At 42.6% G+C, this 20,069-nt stretch overlaps 2 protein-coding genes and 1 long non-coding RNA gene across 9 annotated transcripts in view; 1 reads left to right on the top strand and 2 right to left on the bottom strand.

Annotated features, from left to right (window-relative positions):
• LOC102915448 (C4b-binding protein alpha chain) overlaps window positions 1-7,912 on the bottom strand; it is a 48,388-nt gene extending 40,476 nt beyond the window's left edge. For 2 of the 6 annotated variants that reach the window (XM_076547320.1, XM_076547321.1), the window contains exons 1-4: window positions 7,662-7,856; window positions 4,393-4,575; window positions 1,787-1,969; window positions 1-100 (exon numbers count right to left, since the gene is read on the bottom strand). In XM_076547320.1, coding sequence (XP_076403435.1) covers window positions 1-100; window positions 1,787-1,969; window positions 4,393-4,558 — 449 coding nt within the window. In that variant the 5' untranslated portion in view covers window positions 4,559-4,575; window positions 7,662-7,856. Of the gene's footprint in view, window positions 101-1,786; window positions 1,970-4,392; window positions 4,576-6,612; window positions 6,769-7,661 lie in introns of all 6 variants that reach the window. The other 4 variants (XM_076547319.1, XM_042258070.2, XM_042258074.2 and 1 more) reach the window with 4 other exon arrangements.
• The window catches only part of LOC143267776 (uncharacterized), a 25,663-nt gene continuing 5,603 nt past the window's right edge, over window positions 10-20,069 (top strand). The window contains exon 1 of the long non-coding RNA XR_013043229.1: window positions 10-122. This is a non-coding gene — a long non-coding RNA (uncharacterized LOC143267776). The remainder of the gene's footprint in view (window positions 123-20,069) is intronic.
• Window positions 14,660-20,069, bottom strand: part of C4bpb (complement component 4 binding protein beta) — a 9,279-nt gene continuing 3,869 nt past the window's right edge. For both annotated transcript variants that reach the window (XM_042258081.2, XM_006995654.4), the window contains 2 exons: window positions 15,417-15,543; window positions 14,660-14,863 (listed from right to left, as the gene is read on the bottom strand). In XM_042258081.2, coding sequence (XP_042114015.1) covers window positions 14,708-14,863; window positions 15,417-15,543 — 283 coding nt within the window. In that variant the 3' untranslated portion in view covers window positions 14,660-14,707. The remainder of the gene's footprint in view (window positions 14,864-15,416; window positions 15,544-20,069) is intronic.

Consider the following 20,069-nt stretch of genomic DNA (forward strand, 5'->3'; position numbering starts at 1 on the left):
CCTTCTGAGCAGCTGAATTCTACCTGTGATCCAAAGGAGAAATCTGTCTTGACTTCCACTTGTCCATTCTGTAATTCTCCCGGATTCCTGCATGATTTTTCTAGAGGAAAATTAAAATGATGGTAAGTGGTCCCACCATTCACAGATGCGACCATTGGAAACTTAACAGACCTAAGTCTACCTCCACATTCAGAAAGACCTACCTGTCTAGAGTCACACTTATCTCTGGATCTGACACACTGAATTTTGGTTCTGGAGAGAAGATTCACACAAATTTTGATCTCTTTTAATCACCCTGGTGTATTTTAGCAAGAATCATTTTCTTGATTATAAAAAGGGACAAAAGAGAGAAAGCAGACATTGTATGTCATTACTCTTGGGGACCGTGCAGAATGATGCCCTGCTCACAGTGTGAGCTCCTCTTCCAAGTCCACAAAATACTTGGTTTTATGCATGATTTTACTTAATTTTTAAATTAGTATACAAAATAATGGGTTTCATTATGACACTTTTATATAAGAATAGCATTTTATTTTAATCATATTCATCAGCCATTGTGGTCACCTTCCTTCCCCTAATATATGTATGTGTTTATATATTGTACGTGTGTGTATGTATGTATGTATGTATGTATATGCATGTATTTTTTTTTAATTCCAGATTCTGTGTATAAAAGCAATGCTCACCATGTGTTTGAGGTAGGATTGCTACTTTCTGGCCATTAAACCGCAGAATGTTTTATCATTATTATTATCATTCCTATTTTTATTGTTGTTGTTGTTGTTGTTGCTGCTGTTTGGGGGTTGGCCACAGCCTGCATGTGGAGCTCAGAGGACAGTTCTGGAGGGTCTGTTCTCTCCTTCCACCTTTATACAAGTTCCAGGGATGAGCCTCAGGCACCTTCATCTGCTAACCCATCCTACTAGCCCAACATTTTCCTTCCTTTCTTCTCTTTTCTTTTTGTTTCTGAGACACGGTCTGTCACTATGTAGCCCTGGCGGGCCTGAGAATCGCTGTGCAGACCAGGCTGGCCTCCAGCTCAGATAGGTCCTTGCTTGCCTCTGCTTCCCAAGTGCCGGGATTAAAGGTGTTCACTATCTCACACCAGGCCTTAGTCCCAATATTTATTTAAAGAAGTACCTGGTGAGTTACTGAAAACTTAGTTAGGGTTACTATTGCTGGGATGAAACACCATGACCAAAGCCACTTGAGGAGGAAAGAATTTATTTAGCTTATACTTTCACATCACAGTCCATCATTGAAGGAAGACAGAACAGGAACTCAAGCAGGGCCAAGACCTGGAGGCAGGAGCTGAAGCAGAGGCCATGAAAAAGTGCTGCTTACTGGCCTGCTCCTCATGGCTCAGTAAGTCTGCTTTGTTATAGAACCCAGGACCACCAACCCAGGGATGGAACAACCCACAGTGGACTGGGCTCTCCCCCATCAATCACTAATTAATAAAATGCCCTTCAGGCTTGTCTACAGTCTGATCTTATGGAGACATTTTCTCAACTGAGGCTCCCTCTTCTCTGATGACTCTAGCTTGTGTCAAGTTGACACAAAACTAACCAGCATAGTATAGTGATCTTCATTGCAATTAGCTTGTTTCTTATTTTTGTTTTGTTTTATTCTGCTTTTCAGAAGATTCATACATATGTACATTCAAATTGCTAGTTGATGAATTCACTAGTTCCTTAGTGACTTAAGATTCAGTAATTATATAACCCGAGACAATGTTCTGAAACTGATACATGCACAGGTGAGAAAAATGAATGTTGATACTTACTGACACAGGCAATATCAATCCGCCATTTCCCATCAGGTTCACAGTAAATGATCTGGTTTGAAGATGCCCTACTGTAGCCAGGACGACAAATGTATTTCAGGGAAGTTGAGCTTTCAAAGTCTGTCTGGTTCGTCTCACTTACTGGCATGGCATCAGGTAAATCAGGTGGTGGACCACATTTACCTAGACACAAAGAGGACGGCAACACTAAATGTCATACCTAAGACACGGCACCTTAGTGTTTCAGTGCTATAATTGTAGAGGGAAAACAGTTCTTTCCTCCTCTAATCAAAAAAATCATAAATGTATTATTCCCCTGTGTCATGAGTTCATGAGAGATGTACACATATGTCTGTTGATAAATGATAACAACAATGATGATAAAAGGAATACATTTTGTCTCTTCTCTACTATATAAAATATTTTTTCTAAAAAGGACAGTCATATATTTCATAGCCTGTGTTACCCATCTCTGCTCAGAAAGCATCTATGAAATGCCAAAAATTCCTATAAATTTGCCTTAAGAGAAACATTACCATTTCATTTGGACTGACATAATGAGCCAGACATGGTGATGTGTAAGAAAGATTATGAATTCAAGTCCAGCCTGGGTGATATAGAAGAGAAAGCATAGAATTCTTGAGACATAAAAATCTCAATCCTACTTTCCCTATTAAAAATGAATAGTGTATAGTATATAGCATATTGATATAAATTCAAAGTTATTTTTACTATATATATATATGTGTATATATGTATATATATACATACATATATATATATATCTACTTTTGTTAAAGGTATTGTACCTATGCAGTTCATTTAAAAATGTAAGGTAAAGTTCTAGTTTTTGAAAGCTATTATTATGAACTATTCACAACAATCAAGAAACAGGTCAGTAGTTAGTCATCTATAACAATCAAATTTGTAGATGTGTTAGGTATGTTTTTAAGATCATATAGAGATATATTTTAGATAGATAAATAAATGGTTTTCAAACACTTCAACGGCCTATGGAATATGGCATTTAAAATGTTTTGTTAACCTAAGGTTTTTTCATGACAATGAGAACCATCTGCTCCAGGCAGCACCAATTTATTTCAGAGATGATGGGCATTGAAGAAACTCCTTATGGAGTTTGCTTTTATTGTGGCAATGTTAGCCCCTGGGCAAAGAAACTGCTCTTGCCTTTGACTGCTGGCAATGTGCTGTGCATACTGAACGGGAAGGACACACAGGAAAAAGACTGTTGAACTTTGCCCAAACAGGGCAGGACAGTCCTTCAAAATTCCTGCTTCATAGAAGAGTCTGCCAGATATTCTGCAGGACACAGAGGAAAGCAACTGATGAACTTTGCCAATACAAGGCATAACCGTCCTTCAAATTTCCTGCTTCACTGAAAAGTTTGCCAGATATTCTGGGCCTGTAGGCTGAAGATGGATGCCCCAACATTGCAGAGGAACATTGGGTGACTGTCCAGGTAGGCAAATGTCTCTGTTGTTAGATAACATTACATCTTTCTGGATGGTCTTGGATGGAGTTGAAGACTAGATAGTTATAGTTGCAGTTTTCCTTGGGTTATGATAGAAAGTAAGTTAGGTGTAAAACTTTGGATTCACTAAGATAGGATAGATAATGCATAATTTTCTCTGAATATGGACAGAATATTGTAAATGTAATTCTTACTTGATAACTGTTTTTGTTGTGTATAGTTTTACCATGTTAAAGTTAAAACCTTTTTATTTAGACAAAAGGGGGAAATGTAGAATATTATTTTAAGGTGTGTTACTTTTGTTTATGTTGCAATTGTTTAACTCTGTGGAATCTGTGTTACTTTGCCTCTCTAAAACACCTGATGGTCTAATAAAAAGCTGAATGGCCAATAACAAAGCAGAAAAAGGGTAGGCAAGGCTGGTAGGCAGACAGAATATATAAAAGAGAAGTCTGGGAGGAAAATAAGAAGTATCCAGAGAAGGAGGAAGACTCCAGGAGCCAGCCACCCAGCCATACAACAGCCATGGAGTAAGAGTAAGATTTACAGATGTGCTGGGTGGTGGTGGCACACGCCTTTAATCCCAGTACTCGGGAGGCAGAGGCAGGTGCATCTCTGTGAGTCTGAAGCCAGCCTGGTCTCCAAAGCGAGTTCCAGGAAAGGCACAAAACTACACAGAGAAACCCTGTCTCGAAAAACCAAAAAAAAAAAAAAAAAAAGATTTACAGATATAAGAAGCCCAGAAGCAAAAGATAGATGGGATAATTTAAGTTAAGGAAAGTTGGAAAGAAACAAGCCAAGCTAAGGCCTGGCAATTATGAGTAAGAATAAGCCTCCATGTGTGATTTATTTGGTAGCTGGGTGGCGCCCCCCTCCGCCCCCAGAGAAATGGTTTGCTCCTAATTTCTCCATTCCAGACCAATCCCAAGCCATGAAATGTGTTTGATCACTGTTAGACAATATAGGTTTGTTTCAAAACCTAGAAACACCTAGCTCCAGATGGCAAAATAAATCCTTTGTTGCTGAAACTGGATCTCCACTAGCATAACTATCTCATCCAAAGTCTTGTAAGTAACTCTTCGTTGTCCATCTGGACTTTTTGCCTACTACTCACCAAAAACAGCAACCCAGAGAGCAGCAATGATGGTCATTTGGAACAAAGTTGGGTCAGAGACTCTCCAGAGCCTAGAGAAGGGCCAGGCCACAGCATCCCTGTTTCTATGAAGCCTCCCATGTGGAGCTCTTGTGGGGCGCATAGCCTGCAGATGATTTGCCCACATTGGTTCTGCCAGAAAACCTGAATTTAATAAGCAACTGTTTAATCTACTTGTCATAAAGCATTGGGATAAATGCTACAATATCCACCTCTTCAAGGAAGTGACAGCCTAGATGGGAAGAAGAGAGGCAAGTAAGGATGTTAGCATGAGAAACAACAAGGACTCGCCTCTGCAAAGACCATTGTGGGAAGAGAAATTCATTCCAAGTGGGGAGAGGAAGTGAATTTGCAAAGGAGGATATATCTGAGCAGTGTTTTGTGAAGCCAGAGAATAAATTCAGGTCAGCTGGGAGCAGAAGACAGTGTTTCAACTTTGCAAATCAAGAGACCCCCCCCTCCTCTCTCCTAGTCCCTTACTAGACACCTAATCCTGTTGGTTATTCAGAATGTAGACACATATTAAAGACTGAAGAGCTAACATGCACATATAAGAGAAAACACACAATATTTGTCTTTTGGGGTCTAGGTTACTTAGCTCAGGATGATTCCTTTTTCTAGCTTCATCTGTTTACCTGTGAATTTCATAATGTTATCTTCCTTAACAGCTGAGTAATATTGAATTATGTAAATGATTCACATTTTCACTATTCATTCACCAGTTGATGGATATCTAAGCTATCTCTAATTTCTGGCTATTATGAATAGATCAGCAATGAACATAAATGAATAAGTATCTCTGCAGAAGGATGTCGAGTCCTTTGGGAGTATGCCCAAAAGTGGAGTAGCAGGATCTTGTGGTAGATTGGTTTTCAGTTTTTGAGGACCCTCCACACTGATTTCCACAACAGCTATATCTGTGTGGACTCCCACCAGCAAGGAATAAGTTTTCCCCTTTCCTGGCATCCTCACCAGCATGAGCTGCCATTTGTTTATTGATCTTGGCCATTCTGACTGGAGTAAGATGAAACCTCAAAGTTGTTTCAATTTCCATTTCCTGATGGCTACAGATGTTGAACATTTCTTTGTTTCTCAACTATTGGTGTTTCATCTTTTGGGAACTTCCTGCTCACTTTTCCGCTTAATTCTGTACCCCATTTTTAATTGGATTATTTATTTTCTTGATGCTCAGGGCTTTTTAAAATTCTTCATGTAGTCTAGATACTCACCTTGCAGCCAATGTATAACTGGTAAAGATTCCTGAAAGAGGATGTTTTTCTTCTTCATTCTATAGGGACTGCTTTGCCCAAACAATGGCGCCCTTTGCTATACAGAAGCATTCTAGCCTCATGAGGTCCTATTTATTAAGTGTCCGTCTTAGTGCCTGTGCTATCAGCATCCTGTTCAGAAAGTCCTTTCCTGTGCCAATGTGTTCAAACCTATACAACATAGTCCTAAGGATAAACAAAAGGAAAGCTAGAACAGGAGGACTAAATGGAGAGGGGAACGGGAAAGCAGGGTACAGGAGGGAATATGGGGAGTGACAACTAATGTTAAAGGCCATTTGAAAAATCCTATGGAAACATGCTACTGTAGAAGCTTCCTAAAATAGATGCATTTATGAAAGGAATTTAAGTAGAGTCACCATACAATGGGGGAGACAATGCCCCAGGTAGACATCTTATGCCACCAAATATCACAGGCTACGTCTAAGGCTATTGGCTGCTTTTCACCTGATGGTGAGTTCCCGTTTCTGAAGACAGCAACATTTATGTCATCAAACATAGAAAAATGAACTCATGCCTAACTAGAAGCTTCACCCTTGCTAACTAGTGTTCGTGGTACTAGAAGGCATTCTGCCTAGAAGGTAACTAGCGGAGGAGGAAGGTGATCAGCAATATCACCCAGATACAAACTCTGAGACCTACAACAGAGAACTGCCTGCAGGATACACTGGTACACAGTGACACGAATGTCGTGGGAGTAAACAACCACTCCTCTTAAATCGGATTTAAGGCCCGCTCCATGAGATGGAACCCAGACATGGCACTGCTACATTGGCCAAGAACTTAAGATTAGGTCGGTCATGGGCCTAAAAGAAAACCTACTACTATCATTCTGTTAAATGAACATAACAATAAAGTGACCCCTAATGATATCAAAATACCCATAGATGAGTACCTCACTCAATCCTCATCAGAGAAGTGTCTTTTTGCAGTAGATTGGAATTAACACAGACACCCCAAACTGGACAATGTGTAGAAAGTGAGAGGCTTCAAAGCACTCAGTCCTAAATGAGATGTCGTCATCAAACCCCTCCCCTCAAGGCTCAGGGATCTATGAGGAAGAGGAGGTGGGAAGGTTGTAAGAGCCAGAGGTGGTGGACGACTCTAAGGAAATAGTGGCTTCCATACACAACTCTTAACTTTTTAACTTAAAAAAAAAACATAATACGCATAATGTAACTCCATGTATAAATATACAAGTATAGTTTGGGTTTGTTTTTGCTTTGATTAGGTTTGGTTTTTTCAAGATAGGGTTTCTCTGTATAGCCCTGGCTGTCCTGGAATTCCCTCTGTAGACCAGGCTGGCCTCAAACTAGATCCACCTGCCTCTGCCTCCTGAATGCTGAGATAAAAGGCGTGTGTCACCACCTAGCAAAGTGTTAAGACAGACAGATTGGCAGAGTCAAGGGATCAAGGAGTTTACTGTGGGGTAACTAGTAACATCAGAAGCTATACCAGTTAAACCCACCAACAGGACCTCCCAAACATGAACTGAACAAGGAGGACACCAATGAATATACAAAACTAGATGGGGAAGAGCTCATAGGGCCTTGATTCTACACACAAAGAACTATAGACAACTTAGAAAAGCTGGGTGGGGGGGAGAGGTGGTCTTCTCCAGGGAAGAACCACAGCAACTGGTTGTCCAGTGCCAAACATTCAGCCCTGAAAACACACATACAAGTAACATTATGTGGACTGAACAGGTTGTATTTAGGAATATATGATCACAATCAGAATTAATGAAAAAAAGGTCATAAATTTGAAATAGAGCAAGAAAGGATGCACAGGAGGATTTGGGAGGAGGGAAAGGGAATGGGAAAGTGTAATTAAATTATAATCTCAAAAATAAAAAAAAATAGCACACAGAGATGTATCTCCTAAAGGACCTGATGACCATCTTTACCCACAACCCCCCACTCAAGTGATCAGTAGCTCACTGACCTGCAGTAGCAGAGGAAATGACTCTGTGATGATGCCTTGATCTCTACTGTACTGTACTTGATCTCCCAAGATGACAGTTGATCACAATATCCTAAAGGTGGCCAGTAATTGCTCCACCAAAAAGTCCCTGGATTCTCCCCACACACATGGTCCTTGGATTCTACCCACGCAGGTGGCTGATCAGAGGCAGGTAAATAAAGATGGACAGGGAGAAACTCTCCTCTGTCCCAGTGAATGATTAACAAACTGGAGCAGTGGTATTTACCTAATCTCCTTCCTCACCAGCCTGCAGTCTTGATCATGTGTTGCAATTATTTATTTTCTTCTCTGCCAACCATTTCCCCTAAGTTAGAAGGGTGATTGGAATTAGATGCCAGAATGTTCCTTTTTTTTTTCATAATCATAAGAGTTATGCAACACAAAATCCAACCAGCCTAGAAACCCTGAGAAGTTCAGACCCACTTCAACCCAAGGGGTCTTCTTCCCGGGACACTAGGCCCAGGGACATTCAGGGATCCCAGGTCTGGGGGCCTTGCTCTTCGCTTGTCTCCATGAGGCACAAGGAGGTACAACAGATACAGAATGTATCTTTTTAATTGGGTTTCTATTGTGTGATAATATGCCTGGAACATACTCAGAGCTCAACAAATGTTGACAATCCACCAGCAGGCACCAAACGGTCTCCAGAAGCTGACCTCACACCGATTACCACTCAGAAGAATGCGATGGAGAGGCTAGTAGTGTTAGACATCACATAAATCTACAAATAGCATCAAACCCTGACATGGCCCATTTAATCTGTCAATCCTAAAGTTTCAGATTTGTGTGCCCAAAAGACTGCTATTGAAAAGCAGTTCTGGACCAGTGAGATGGCTCATTGGGCAAATGTGCATGTTGCCAAGCCTAATGACCTGAGTGTCATCCCCAGCATGAACCATCTCTGATGACCACACGCTTGCCATGCCATGAATGCCCCCCATATAAATTAATAAATGTAAAAAAAAATAGTTCTTACCAGATGTAGTGATAGGAGCTTATAATTGTAGCACTTAGGAGGCTGAGGCAGGAGGATTAGGAACTCAGGATCAGCCTGGGCTGTATATAAGATCCTGTCTAGGAAGTCAAGGGCTAGAGATGTGGCTCGGTGGTAGAGCACTTGTCTAACATGTACAGGGTCCTTGGGTTTGATCAGCACAGCAAAAAAGAAAAAAAATTCTTGGTGGTATCATAATTTATTTTCTGTAATAAACACTAATGGCCCCCCAAAATGAGGTCATCAGGGAAGTTTGACAGGGATGTGAGATTTAGGATGGGCCTTGAATGATAATCACAAATTACTAGATGAAAATGAGAAGGAGATTAGCACAGCCACTTCACAGAGCTAAGAGACTCACTTAATTTGATAAGAATCCGAACAAAGGACAATTCTACAAAGTCCTGAAAGTTGAGTTGGAGGAAATAATACCTTTAAAGTTCAATCTTCAAAGCATCATTTCCAATGTGTTCAAGCTCTTTGCTCTGGTCTCTGCTATGGTGGGCGCAGAGCTTCCTCTCCAAGGAGACTGGCTTGTCTAACTCTCAACAGATCCTTTTGCCTTCTCTTTTACTAAAACTCCTTTTGTATTAGTTTTACCCATGTCATTCTTTTCCCTCTCCTGTCACTCCCAATTTAAAGAGATGGCTCTTCTTTCCTACATGTTCACTTTGTCTCTTACTCCGACGTGTTCCTGCAGTCTTGCCAAAACTTCAAACCCCCGTTCCTTCTTTAATGTGATGCCACACTTCTCAAGAACGAAGGCTTTGCAAGTTCAAATGTCTTCCGTGTATTTCTTATCGTTTCTGTGAAGTCTTTAACATCGCCAAACATTTCCATTCTAAACCATTCTTCCCCCTTTGACTCCGTGCTGTTGTCAACTGGCAAATGTAAGAATCATCTGGGCATGTCTGTGGGGGGGGGTATCTTCATTATGCTAATTAAGGTGGGAAGACCTGGGCACCACAGGGGACACCATTCCCTAGGCAGGGGGTACTGGGTGATAAAGGACAATGACAGCACATGCATGCATTCATTGTCCTCTTCTGAATGAGAACATAATATGATCAGCTACTTCAAGCTCATGAAGTCTTTAATCTCCTGTCATGATGGACTGTAATAGTGAGCTAAAAAAAATAAAAAACAAAAAACCCACAGTTTTCTTTGGAAAGAGTATTTTATCACAGCAACAGGAGGAGATACATGAGACAGCTCCCACAATTAACCTTAAATTTTCCTGATTCTTCGAATTTCTCTTAAATTTTTAAGAACTCCTTTTCCTCTCTCATCCATAAACATAAATACATTCCATTCCCTTCTCTCTCTCTCTCTCTCTCTCTCTCTCTCTCTCTCTCTCTCTCTCTTTTTATTTTATTTTATTGTTTAGATGTAGCCCTGACTGGCCTGGAACTCATTACGTAGACCAGGCTGGTCTCTGCTATGCCCAGCTCTTTTCCTTACTAAAGAAACAAAAGAAACAAACAAAAATCTCTTCGCTTCAATGAACTTACTATTCTCATCTTTTAAACATCCCCAGGAGGAGGGCCACTCCGATATAGACCATAGTCTCTGATTACTTTCCCCAGGAGGAGGGCCACTCCGGTGTAGGTCATTGTCTCTGATTACTTCCCTAAATTCTGTTCACTTTGTTGTTGGCTGTGCGGTATAGTCAAATACCTCACACACAGCACAGCTAAAGAGAGAACTCTGGGTCCTCAAGAAAGGAATTTCAGGGCTGCTTTTGAATACCTCTTCCCTAATAAAATCAGTTCACAAGTCATTTCGACATAAGTACCCCACAGCTCTCATTCTCTCTGTTTCATTTGAATTCCCTCTGCTGTGAGAATAGCTGAGACCATCAGTATCTTTTGTGTGGATGTCTCGGTCTGTTTTCTGTTTCTGTCACAGAATGCCCAAGACGGACTGCCTTATAAAGAACAGAGATTCCATCTCTGGAGACTGAAGGGCCTGCTTCTGGCAAGGGCTTTGCAGCTGCCTTGTCCCACAGTAGGAGGTGAAGGACAAAAGGACAGGCAGGACAAAAGGACAGGCAGGACAAAAGGACAGGCAGGACAAAAGGACAGGCATGAGGCAAAGAAGGAATAGAACTGAACTCGATTATTTTGTCAGGTCTCCTGTGGTGACTAATACACTCGGTACCAATCCATTCCGAGGACACAAAACCCTAATCGGCTCCTTCACTGGATAGTTTTATGTCAGCTTGGCACAAGGTAAAGCAGTGGTTCCCAACCTCCCTAACGCTGCGACCCTTTAACACAGTTCTCAGGTTACGGTGACCCTCAACCATAAAATTCTGTGTTGCTACTTCATAACTAATCTTGCTACTGCTATCAGTCGTAATGTAAATTTCTGATATGCACGATATCTGAAATGCGACCCCTGAGAAAGGGTTGTTGGACACCCCCAAAGGGGTCACCACCCACAGGTTGAGACCTGCTGAGCTAAAGTCATCTGAGAGGATGACTATAAGAAAGCAGGCTGAGCAAGCCAAGAGGAGTAAGCCAGCAAGCCGCACTCCTCCGTGGCCTCTGTACGAATTCCAGCCTCCAGGTTCCAGATGTGCTTGAGTTCCTGTCCTGACTTCCTTCAGTGATAAGCTACAAAGTGGAAGCGTAAGCCAAATAAACCCTCCCCTTCCCAACTTGTTTTGGTGATGGTGTTTCATCACAACAATAGAAACCCCATTGGAGTTGTCTCCAACATGAACTTCGGGGAACACACTTGAACCACTGCAGTAACCCTTTACTGGTTTCTCCACCTCATCCATTTTCCACCTCGACCCGTGCATGCTACAGGCGATTTTCCTTACCACTGTGAGAAATCATTCTCTGTGTTGTTCTCATCTCACTCCTTGAAAGCCATGTGTGCCCTGCCTAACAAACGAAGTGCAAGTTCTCGGGCAGACGTTTTAAAACTCTCTGTTGGCTGGATTTAAGCAACCTTCCTATCCTTCACCATTGCTTGTGTTTCATTCAAGCCAACCCAAGTTACATGCTATTGCCTAAACACGTTCCATGTTTCTTGCATCTCAGCGGCCCTTTCTGAAAAAAAAGCATATCAAAACTTCACTTTAAGACATTAAAGTGCCTTAGGCAAGCCTTCGGGTTCCTGTATCTTTCCTGTATGAGAAGAAAATGCACTCATGTTACTGCACCATCCCAAACCAAAGGGTTGTCATTGTGTATAGTTTGTGTTCTGACAAATACAGCTTGCCTGGAGATCAGAAGGTGGAGCCAGCCACTAGTTAACCATAGAGGCCAGGCAGTGGTGGCACACACTTAAATCTTTAATCTCAACGCAGGAGGCGGAGAGAGGAAGTGATAAGGTGAGGAGGGGACAGGATCTGGAGAGGTAAGAAGTCACTGGTAGCTGCTCCTCTGCTTCTCTGAACTTTCAGATTATTACTACCATGATATCTGACTCCTGGTTTTTATTGATAGGACTAATTAGGTTCTTGCTTCACATGGTGATGAGGGGCTGGGAGTCATCTTTTTTTTTTTTTTTTTTTTTTTTTTTTTTTTTTTTTTTGAGACAGGGTTTTTCCATGTAGTTTTGGAGCCTCTCCTGGAACTCAACTGTGTAGACCAGGCTGGCCTCGAACTCACAGAGATCTGCCTGCCTCTGCCTCCCGTGAGCTAGGATTAAAGGCATGCGCCACCCCTACCCTGCTTTTGAGTTATTCAAAAGGCAGTAACAATATTATCACATAAGGTTTAGAAACCTGGCTTCATAAACCAGGTGTAGAGAAGAGTCTGGAGCCTAATTCAACTTCTGTCACAATGAGTCATTTTACTTATTTTATTTTGTTGGAAACATTTTAGTGTTCTTAATAATTCTTTGAGAATTTCACATGGTATATTTTTATAGTATTTTCCCATCCTCCAGCTCCTAATTCCCCCCACCCACAAGACTTCATGTTCTTTCTCTTTTTTTTTTTTTAAAAAAAAAAAAGTGCCAGGCCATAGAGGCACACAATTTCCATCTCAGCCCTCATGAAGCAGAATCATGTGGTGATGTATTGTGTCCCTCAACATACTGTGTCTTCCAACAAAATTTACCTGAGGATCAGAGGCAAAAGCCAGTCACTATATAGAAGTCAGGCAATGGTAGCACACAACTTTAATCCTATCACTTGGCAGACAGGGATCTGTCTGCATCTCTGTGTGTTTAAGGCCACCCGGGGAACAGAGCCAGGCATGGTGGCACATGCCTTAAATTCCAACACTAGTTAACCATGGAGGTCTGGAGGTCTGTACAGATGGACAGGAAGTGACAGAGCTGGGCAGGAAGAAGAAGTGATGTAGCTGGACAGAGAGAGCAAATCAGATGGCAGAACAGCAAGGCATATAGACATGGGTAGACAGGAAATCACTTGCTATTGGAAGCTGCAGAGTTGGTGAGGTAAGGTTAGCTGTGGCTTTCCCTATTTCCCTGATCTCTCAGGTTTTCACCCCTATATCTGGCTCTGTGCTTTTTATTTAATAAGACCATTTAGAAATTTGTCTACAGAAGCAGGTAGCTCTCTGTGAATTCAAGGCCAGATTGGAGTATAGAGAGAATTCCAGGACAACCAGGGCTACACCAGAGAAACCCTATCTCTAAAAACAAAAAGAATTTGATTTGTGTTGACTAACTGTCCCTGAACATGGGGCCTGCCATGGAATGTGGCCGATACACCAGTGTTATCCATTGAAGAGAAGTGATATTCCCTTTCCCAGCAGCTATTAGTTGAGAATAGCTGACTAGCTAGGGGCAGGGCCATGGCCACTTCCTGTCGTCCGTGCTGGGACTTTTTCCTGCTTGAGTTGGTGCAGGTCTTGGCATTCTGTCACAGTCTCTGTGAGTTCACATGAGCATCTTTCCTGTTGTGTCTGGGAAAAGCTGTATCCTTAAAGTCATCGACTACTTCTAGCTTTTAAATATTCCCACCCTCTCTTCTGCATAACTCCAAGTTTTAAGGGTCGTGGTGTGATAAAAATATCCCATTCAGAGCTGAGCAATTCCAAAGTCTCTACTCTGCATGTTGTCCAGTTGTCTCTGTCTAAATTATCACCTACCGCAAGAAGGAGCTCCTCTGATGAGTGTTGAGTGATGCACTGATACTTGGATAGAGCAGTATGTCATTAGGAGTCATCTTACTGTTGTGTTCCTTTTGCAGAATCATAGTGGTGCATTTCCCTGAGGACCTAGGACCTAGGACCTCTCTAGTCTCAAGGTCTTGGCCACTTACATGGTGTCGGGGATGGGTTCCATCTCACGAAGAAGGCCTTGAAGCCAATCAAAAAGTGGTTGGTTATCCCCTAACATTTGTACCACTTTTGCACCAATGGGCATCTCTTGTATGTGGATCATTATTACAGCTTGCAGGGTCATAGCTGAAGGTAATTAATGATTACTTTTCTCCTCCGGTAGCATGTATAGAACCTTCGAGCACTATGAATACTACCCAGAAGGGATGAAACTTCCAGTTGAATACCAGATAAGATTTCTCCATGTAGTAAGTCCTAAGTATGTGGTGTCATCAGCAATAGGGACTTAACTATCAAGTTGTCAGAATAATCAATAGCACTGGCAATAATCTTTAGTGCTTGAGAGGTGTATGGGACTCAGTAGGTAACTTTAAAGATGTAATTGTTGTTAAGCATATTTTTTCCAGATTGAAGGGTTAGTTCCTATCTCAGAAAATTTTGACTTACAATTCATGTCTCATGTGAGGTACCTTCAGACCAGATGCACGGTTTCTTATTTCCCATACAGCCAAAGAATGAATCTCTACATTCTCCATTAGCATGTTGCCAATGCTGGTCTGAAGCCGATAACCACCATAGCTGGCCCTTCTACATTCTTAGTAAAATTCCCACACATGCCCCCAAAGCGTACACAATACATCAGTTGTATGGCCACATGACCTTGCATTTCAGCTTAGTAAGGAACGACCTGTAAGCACCTTCAGAAGCTGTTTATTCACAGGGTATTTCTGTTTCCATCTTGCTTAGCTATGATATTTCAGTAAAATGTCTGCCTTCAGCTTAGTTTTCTTCATCTCCAGGGAATACTTCACTTCTTCCATGGTTAGTCCGCTTTCCTTCAGTCTTCTCACAAAACTCTCTGTGGCACCACAAAGGTCCTTAATCTCCCGAAAGGCAAGCTAAGGGAAGAAAAACCTTTCAAGTTACAACCGGGGAGCAGAGATTCAGTTCTCTACTCTGAAACCACGAAGCTGCCAGCCCAGGGAACTTCCCCATGGGTCTTGGCCTTCAACATCATCAGTCATTTACATTTTCTGGTTTAAATATATAATCACTAATATTTCTCCAAGAATAAATACAGGCCAAAGTGAGTCCGAAGGAAAACAAATGTGTTCAGAATGTGTTGGAACCTAGAATTGGATCAGCTTCTCACAGAGGCCAGTACTTCCAGATCCCAGGCACTGAGTAATTATATACCTTCTTTTATACGCTGAATGAGGCAATCCGTCCCGTAAGAAGGTTTTGTGAGGTGTTTGTGATGATGGTGATGAATGTGAATGTTATCTAGGAATGTGGGTTGGCATTTTATAAGGCCCCTTCTGCAACCAGGTCAAGGTTACCCATTCAAAAACATTATCCAGAAATGAACAGATATCCACTACGCATATGCCAAGAGTAAATTCGGGCCCGAGACTGCAGCTAAGAACAAAACGGATAACAGCCTCTACTTACAATTGCTTTCTCAAGTGCAATCTGTTCAGCAGGTCTTGGGGCTTCCTGAACAGGCTCACAGGTAGGACAGGAACTGCTCCACTCTCCATCAATGCATTGTAGCTTCTGTGTGCCCACTAAACGGTACCTGGAGATGTCAGAACAACGCTTAGCCTCTGCGTCTTCAAAGCTAAGCAATGGAGACTAGTTTTGTATAGCTGTATTTCAGTGTTTCAATCTGTGATCAAATCCACCTTCCTGCCCCCGAGCCTTAGTGTATGCTTAAGTTATCTCATTCTAACAAAACAGCTATGAAGCGAAACAGCTCTCCTGAAATGGTGGGCAGACCCAAGGGATGAGTCAACCCAGATTAACACGGCGGAAAGCAAAAACTTCAGAGCCAGTGTGTTTTGGGGGGACAGGTGAGGGAAGAAGTGTTTGACCAATCACAAGCTAAACAGGCATCTGCATTAAGCTCTAAAATGCAGGTGCAGGTGAACGGGATAAATGAAGGCAGTAGTGTGTGATCAGAAAAAAGCAAAAGGTCATTCCAAACTGACAAGTGGAACTTAAAGGCTGAAGAAGGTACATGACCCAGATTAAAGCAAGGGAAAGAAGGGCGGGAACCCATCAAGGAAGGAGACCAGTCCATCTGAAGGAGGGTTAGTCCTTATCACAATGCTTTAAGGGTCCAAACTCTAAATCATTACATTTCTGATTTTTTTGTCTAAGGTTTCTGCTCTTGGATTTCGTGAGAAATATTTCATTATTTGTATCTGAGGCAGTTAGACAACCCCATTCTTGCAGATGTTCTGCGGACTGTAGCCACACCTGTTGATGGAGGGGGCGGGGTTTGCTGGCCATTGCTCTCCTTTGAAGACAGGAAAACAGAGAAGGAAGATAAGGCCTGGTAGACAAGCAGACCAGGCCCATGAGAAGGTCGTAACTGCTGCGTTGAGTACTAGGATCCAGTTTCCCTCTGTTCCCTCTGCATATAGATGCTGCTCTGCTTGTAAACATGGTGCAGATCCCTGTTTTCTGGCCTGATGCTACCAAGGATTGCTTGATAATGAAAGATGTCCAAACTCCCATGGAGTCCTCTGATTTCTTCCTTAGGTATCTTCAAATAGTTGTCACTCCTAAAGCCTCTGAGGCCTTCCAGTTTTTCATAAAACTGGCCTTGTCAGCAGAATTCCAAGAGGGAATTCTGGGTATGAGCAAACTCTGGGTGTGGACATGGGTTCTGCCAGGGAAATCCTAGGCTGGCCTCAGCCACCTATGTGATTTGATGTGTCCCCATTCTGTGACTTGTGGGAAGCACCCTGTGAGTACGTGTATGCCTCAAAAGTCCAAGAAAGATTGCTAGCCAAGTTGAAGGCAAGAAACAAATCAGTGTGGGAAAACTGAGTGGCCACTGCTGCCAATGCGAGACAATCATTCTGGCTCAAAGAAGCCATTGAGAAGGAAATAACAGGATGGAGAGATGGCTCTAAGGTTAAGAGCACTGACTGCTCTTCCAAAGGACCTGGGTTCAATTCCCAGCACCCACATGGAAGCTCAACACTGTAACTCCGGTTCCAGGGGACCCGACCACCTCACACAGACATACATGCAGGCAAAACACTAATGTTCATAAAATAAAAATAAATAAAATTTGCCAGGCAGTGGTGGCTCACGCCTTTAATCCCAACACTTGGAGGCAGAGGCTGGCGGATCTCTGTGAGTTTGAGGCCAGTCTGGTCTACAGAGCGAGATCCAGGACAGCCAGGGCTGTTATACAGAGAAACCCTGTCTCGAAAAACCAAAATAAATAAATAAATAAATAAATAAATAAATAAATAAATAAATAAATAAATAAATAGGTTTAAAGAAGGAAATAACACGGGCTCATGAGTGGAAAGACCATAGGGAGAACTAAAGTTAGAAAGAGACACCAGAGTGGCATAAATCAACAACAAAGAAACTTCAGCAAAGAAGCTCGAGCTGGCAGATGAGCGTTCACAAGTATAATTCTGCAGCAGACTCTACCAAGACACAGAAGACCTAACATGGAGATCCCCTGACGATAACGACTCACAGTATCTGCCTGCCTCCCCCTAAGACACCCCTCCACTCCTCTAGAGGTAGTGGAACTGAGAGGCAAGTCCAAGCAAAAACAGAGTGTGTGCCTGCTACTGGGACTGTGGGACAAGAAGGCTGGTGGCCTCTCCCCAGGACTGCAGCAGCTGTTACAGTCAGCCACCACAAGGGAATGTGGAGTACGGGCGGCACGGTTAGCGACTGTCACTAGACATCCTTGGTCCAGCTCTAAAGACAGCCCCGTGCCAAGTGAAATATAGACACCCACGGAGAAACTGCAGTCATATTGGAATGAAGCACTCAATGTGTGTTGCGGCTTTTTCTGGTGCTTACAATGACGTGTACAGTGGAGAGGAGAGATGTCATCTTGCACTGGGTACCTCCAGTCAGGTCTGAGCCCTGATATCCATAAGGTTGCTGGGCTATGCCAATAATACCAGAAGGCGCGGATGGTGACAGACTTGGTGGAGACAAAGACAAACTACAGGGGTGTGCTGTACTCGGAATAAGTAAATACAGAAATGGTGAGAGTAATGCAGGGTGGCCCAGGGAGCCTCCCCAATGCAAGCGCCCCAGTTAAACTCGGTGGGTGTCCCCCGACACAACAGGAATGTGAGGGAAACTTGTTGGAAAGAAGGAATTTGGTGGAATCGGGTGAGAGATGAGTGAAAGGAGGCAATGGGGGGGGACATGAAAATGACCAAAATATATTATTTACATATATGAAATTGTCAGGCAATAATACATTTTTTTAAAAAACAGTCAAGCAGCCAAATTTGGACAATAAAACTTTGGAAATCACTCCCTTAAGAAAAGACTCCAACTCCTATTCCTGAAAAGACAGTGTGTACCTTTAGAACTCCAGAACAGGCACTTGTGTGTGTGTGTGTGGGGGGGAATAAAAGGGAAAATCCGGGCCCATCCTCCAGTTGGAAATGCCATGAGAAACACGGCTTCCCCTGAGCCAGACAGTACAGTGAGCCTGTGGTTCTGGAGAAAACAGTGAATAGACACTTGTTCCCAGGCTCCACGTCCCTGAAACAGACTCCTCATACAGAGTTGGCTACATATTGGTCCCTGTAACACAGAAAGGGTCACAATGCAGACAGCTCCAGGTGCCACAAATACACAGATCCGGAACTCCAGAGGAGCTTAAGAACCACTTAGCAGGAACTGAGAACTCTGGTGGACAAAGAGTCCCAGTTCTCACTTTGAGTCTGGGGCACATGCCCCCAAAGGTCTATGCCATAACCCCTGAACACATTGTGAGAGTAGACATATGATGGGGAAAGGTGCATGACAAACAAACATGTCTTGGCCATAAAGTCAATCTCCAGAGACCATACCGGTGACTCCACCGGCGCCAAGGCCATATACCAGTACTTTCTAAAGGTATGGGGGAGCACCAAGAGATCACAGAAACAATCCATGAACTGGGAAAGGTAAACATCACAATGCTTGTGTGTAATCCCTTTAATTTGTTGTCATCCCTTATCCAAAGGCCTGATAGGACATAGCTTAAGACAGCTGGTTACTGGGAATAGTAAATAAGTTGTATTTGGCTATACTTAACACTGTTAAAGTCTCGGAAATACAACTGGGCCATCACCATGATGTTCTAGGTACTGGATTTGTCCAGTGATTTCTTCAGCTCTGATATAGTAGTTGAAAGGCAAGAATGTTTCGCCTTTCATCTGGGAAAGCCATCAGTGGACTTTCACCATGGTTCTCCAGGGTTATTTACACAGCCTCACAATATGCCATGGGATAACAATATCTGACCTAGCGGAATGGACTGGAACCAACAACTGTTCAAATATTGCATTACACTGAGGAGACATTAATCCAAACAAGGTCCAAAGACCTGGATTGTTTATGAAATACTTGAGTGTTGTCTGTTACCATAAAATGAAAGTATTGCCACAAATATGACAGACAAGGCACAGGCTTTCCTCCTTTTCTACATGGGTAAGAGAACACAGAAATATGCAGGGCTAATTTGATACTAAAGGGCTTCCATCCCATGTCTGGCCCCTCCCACTTAAGGCTATTCTACAGTTCAAATACAAAGGAAGGTATGGGACAGTCAGCTCATTCCATGGTGTTCAAGGAAGCAAAACCAGCTGTGGACCACGTCCAGGCTATGTAGATAGTTCACACATGATAAGGTGCTATCCATGCATTATCTGTTGGAAAAGTAAGGGTGTACTACTTACGAAGTCTTAATAGCCACAAAACCCATTGACCTAGAAGCTGTTGTCAAGGTACTGACCACTTACCCACTGGAGGCTAGATATGATAGTTATAGCCCCACCCACAGTCGGGTACAGCACTGATAACTGTAGCAGTTAGAATAAGTGAGAATATCTTAGATACGTAGATAGCACATTCTCCGTCAGAAGAGAACTCCAACAGTGTGGATACCCCATTAACCATCAAATAGAATACTTTCACTAGTGTGGTGGTCTGAAGAAGAAGTCCCCCCCCCAGTCTCCAGCCCTTGAACTCTTCATTCCTAGTGAGTGGCACTGCTCGGGGAGGGACACCCTTGTTGCAGGAAGTGTGTCACTAGAGGGGTTGCTATGAGAATTTAAA

Source organism: Peromyscus maniculatus, chromosome 11 (assembly GCF_049852395.1).
Source record: "Peromyscus maniculatus bairdii isolate BWxNUB_F1_BW_parent chromosome 11, HU_Pman_BW_mat_3.1, whole genome shotgun sequence".
Taxonomy (NCBI): domain Eukaryota; kingdom Metazoa; phylum Chordata; class Mammalia; order Rodentia; family Cricetidae; genus Peromyscus; species Peromyscus maniculatus.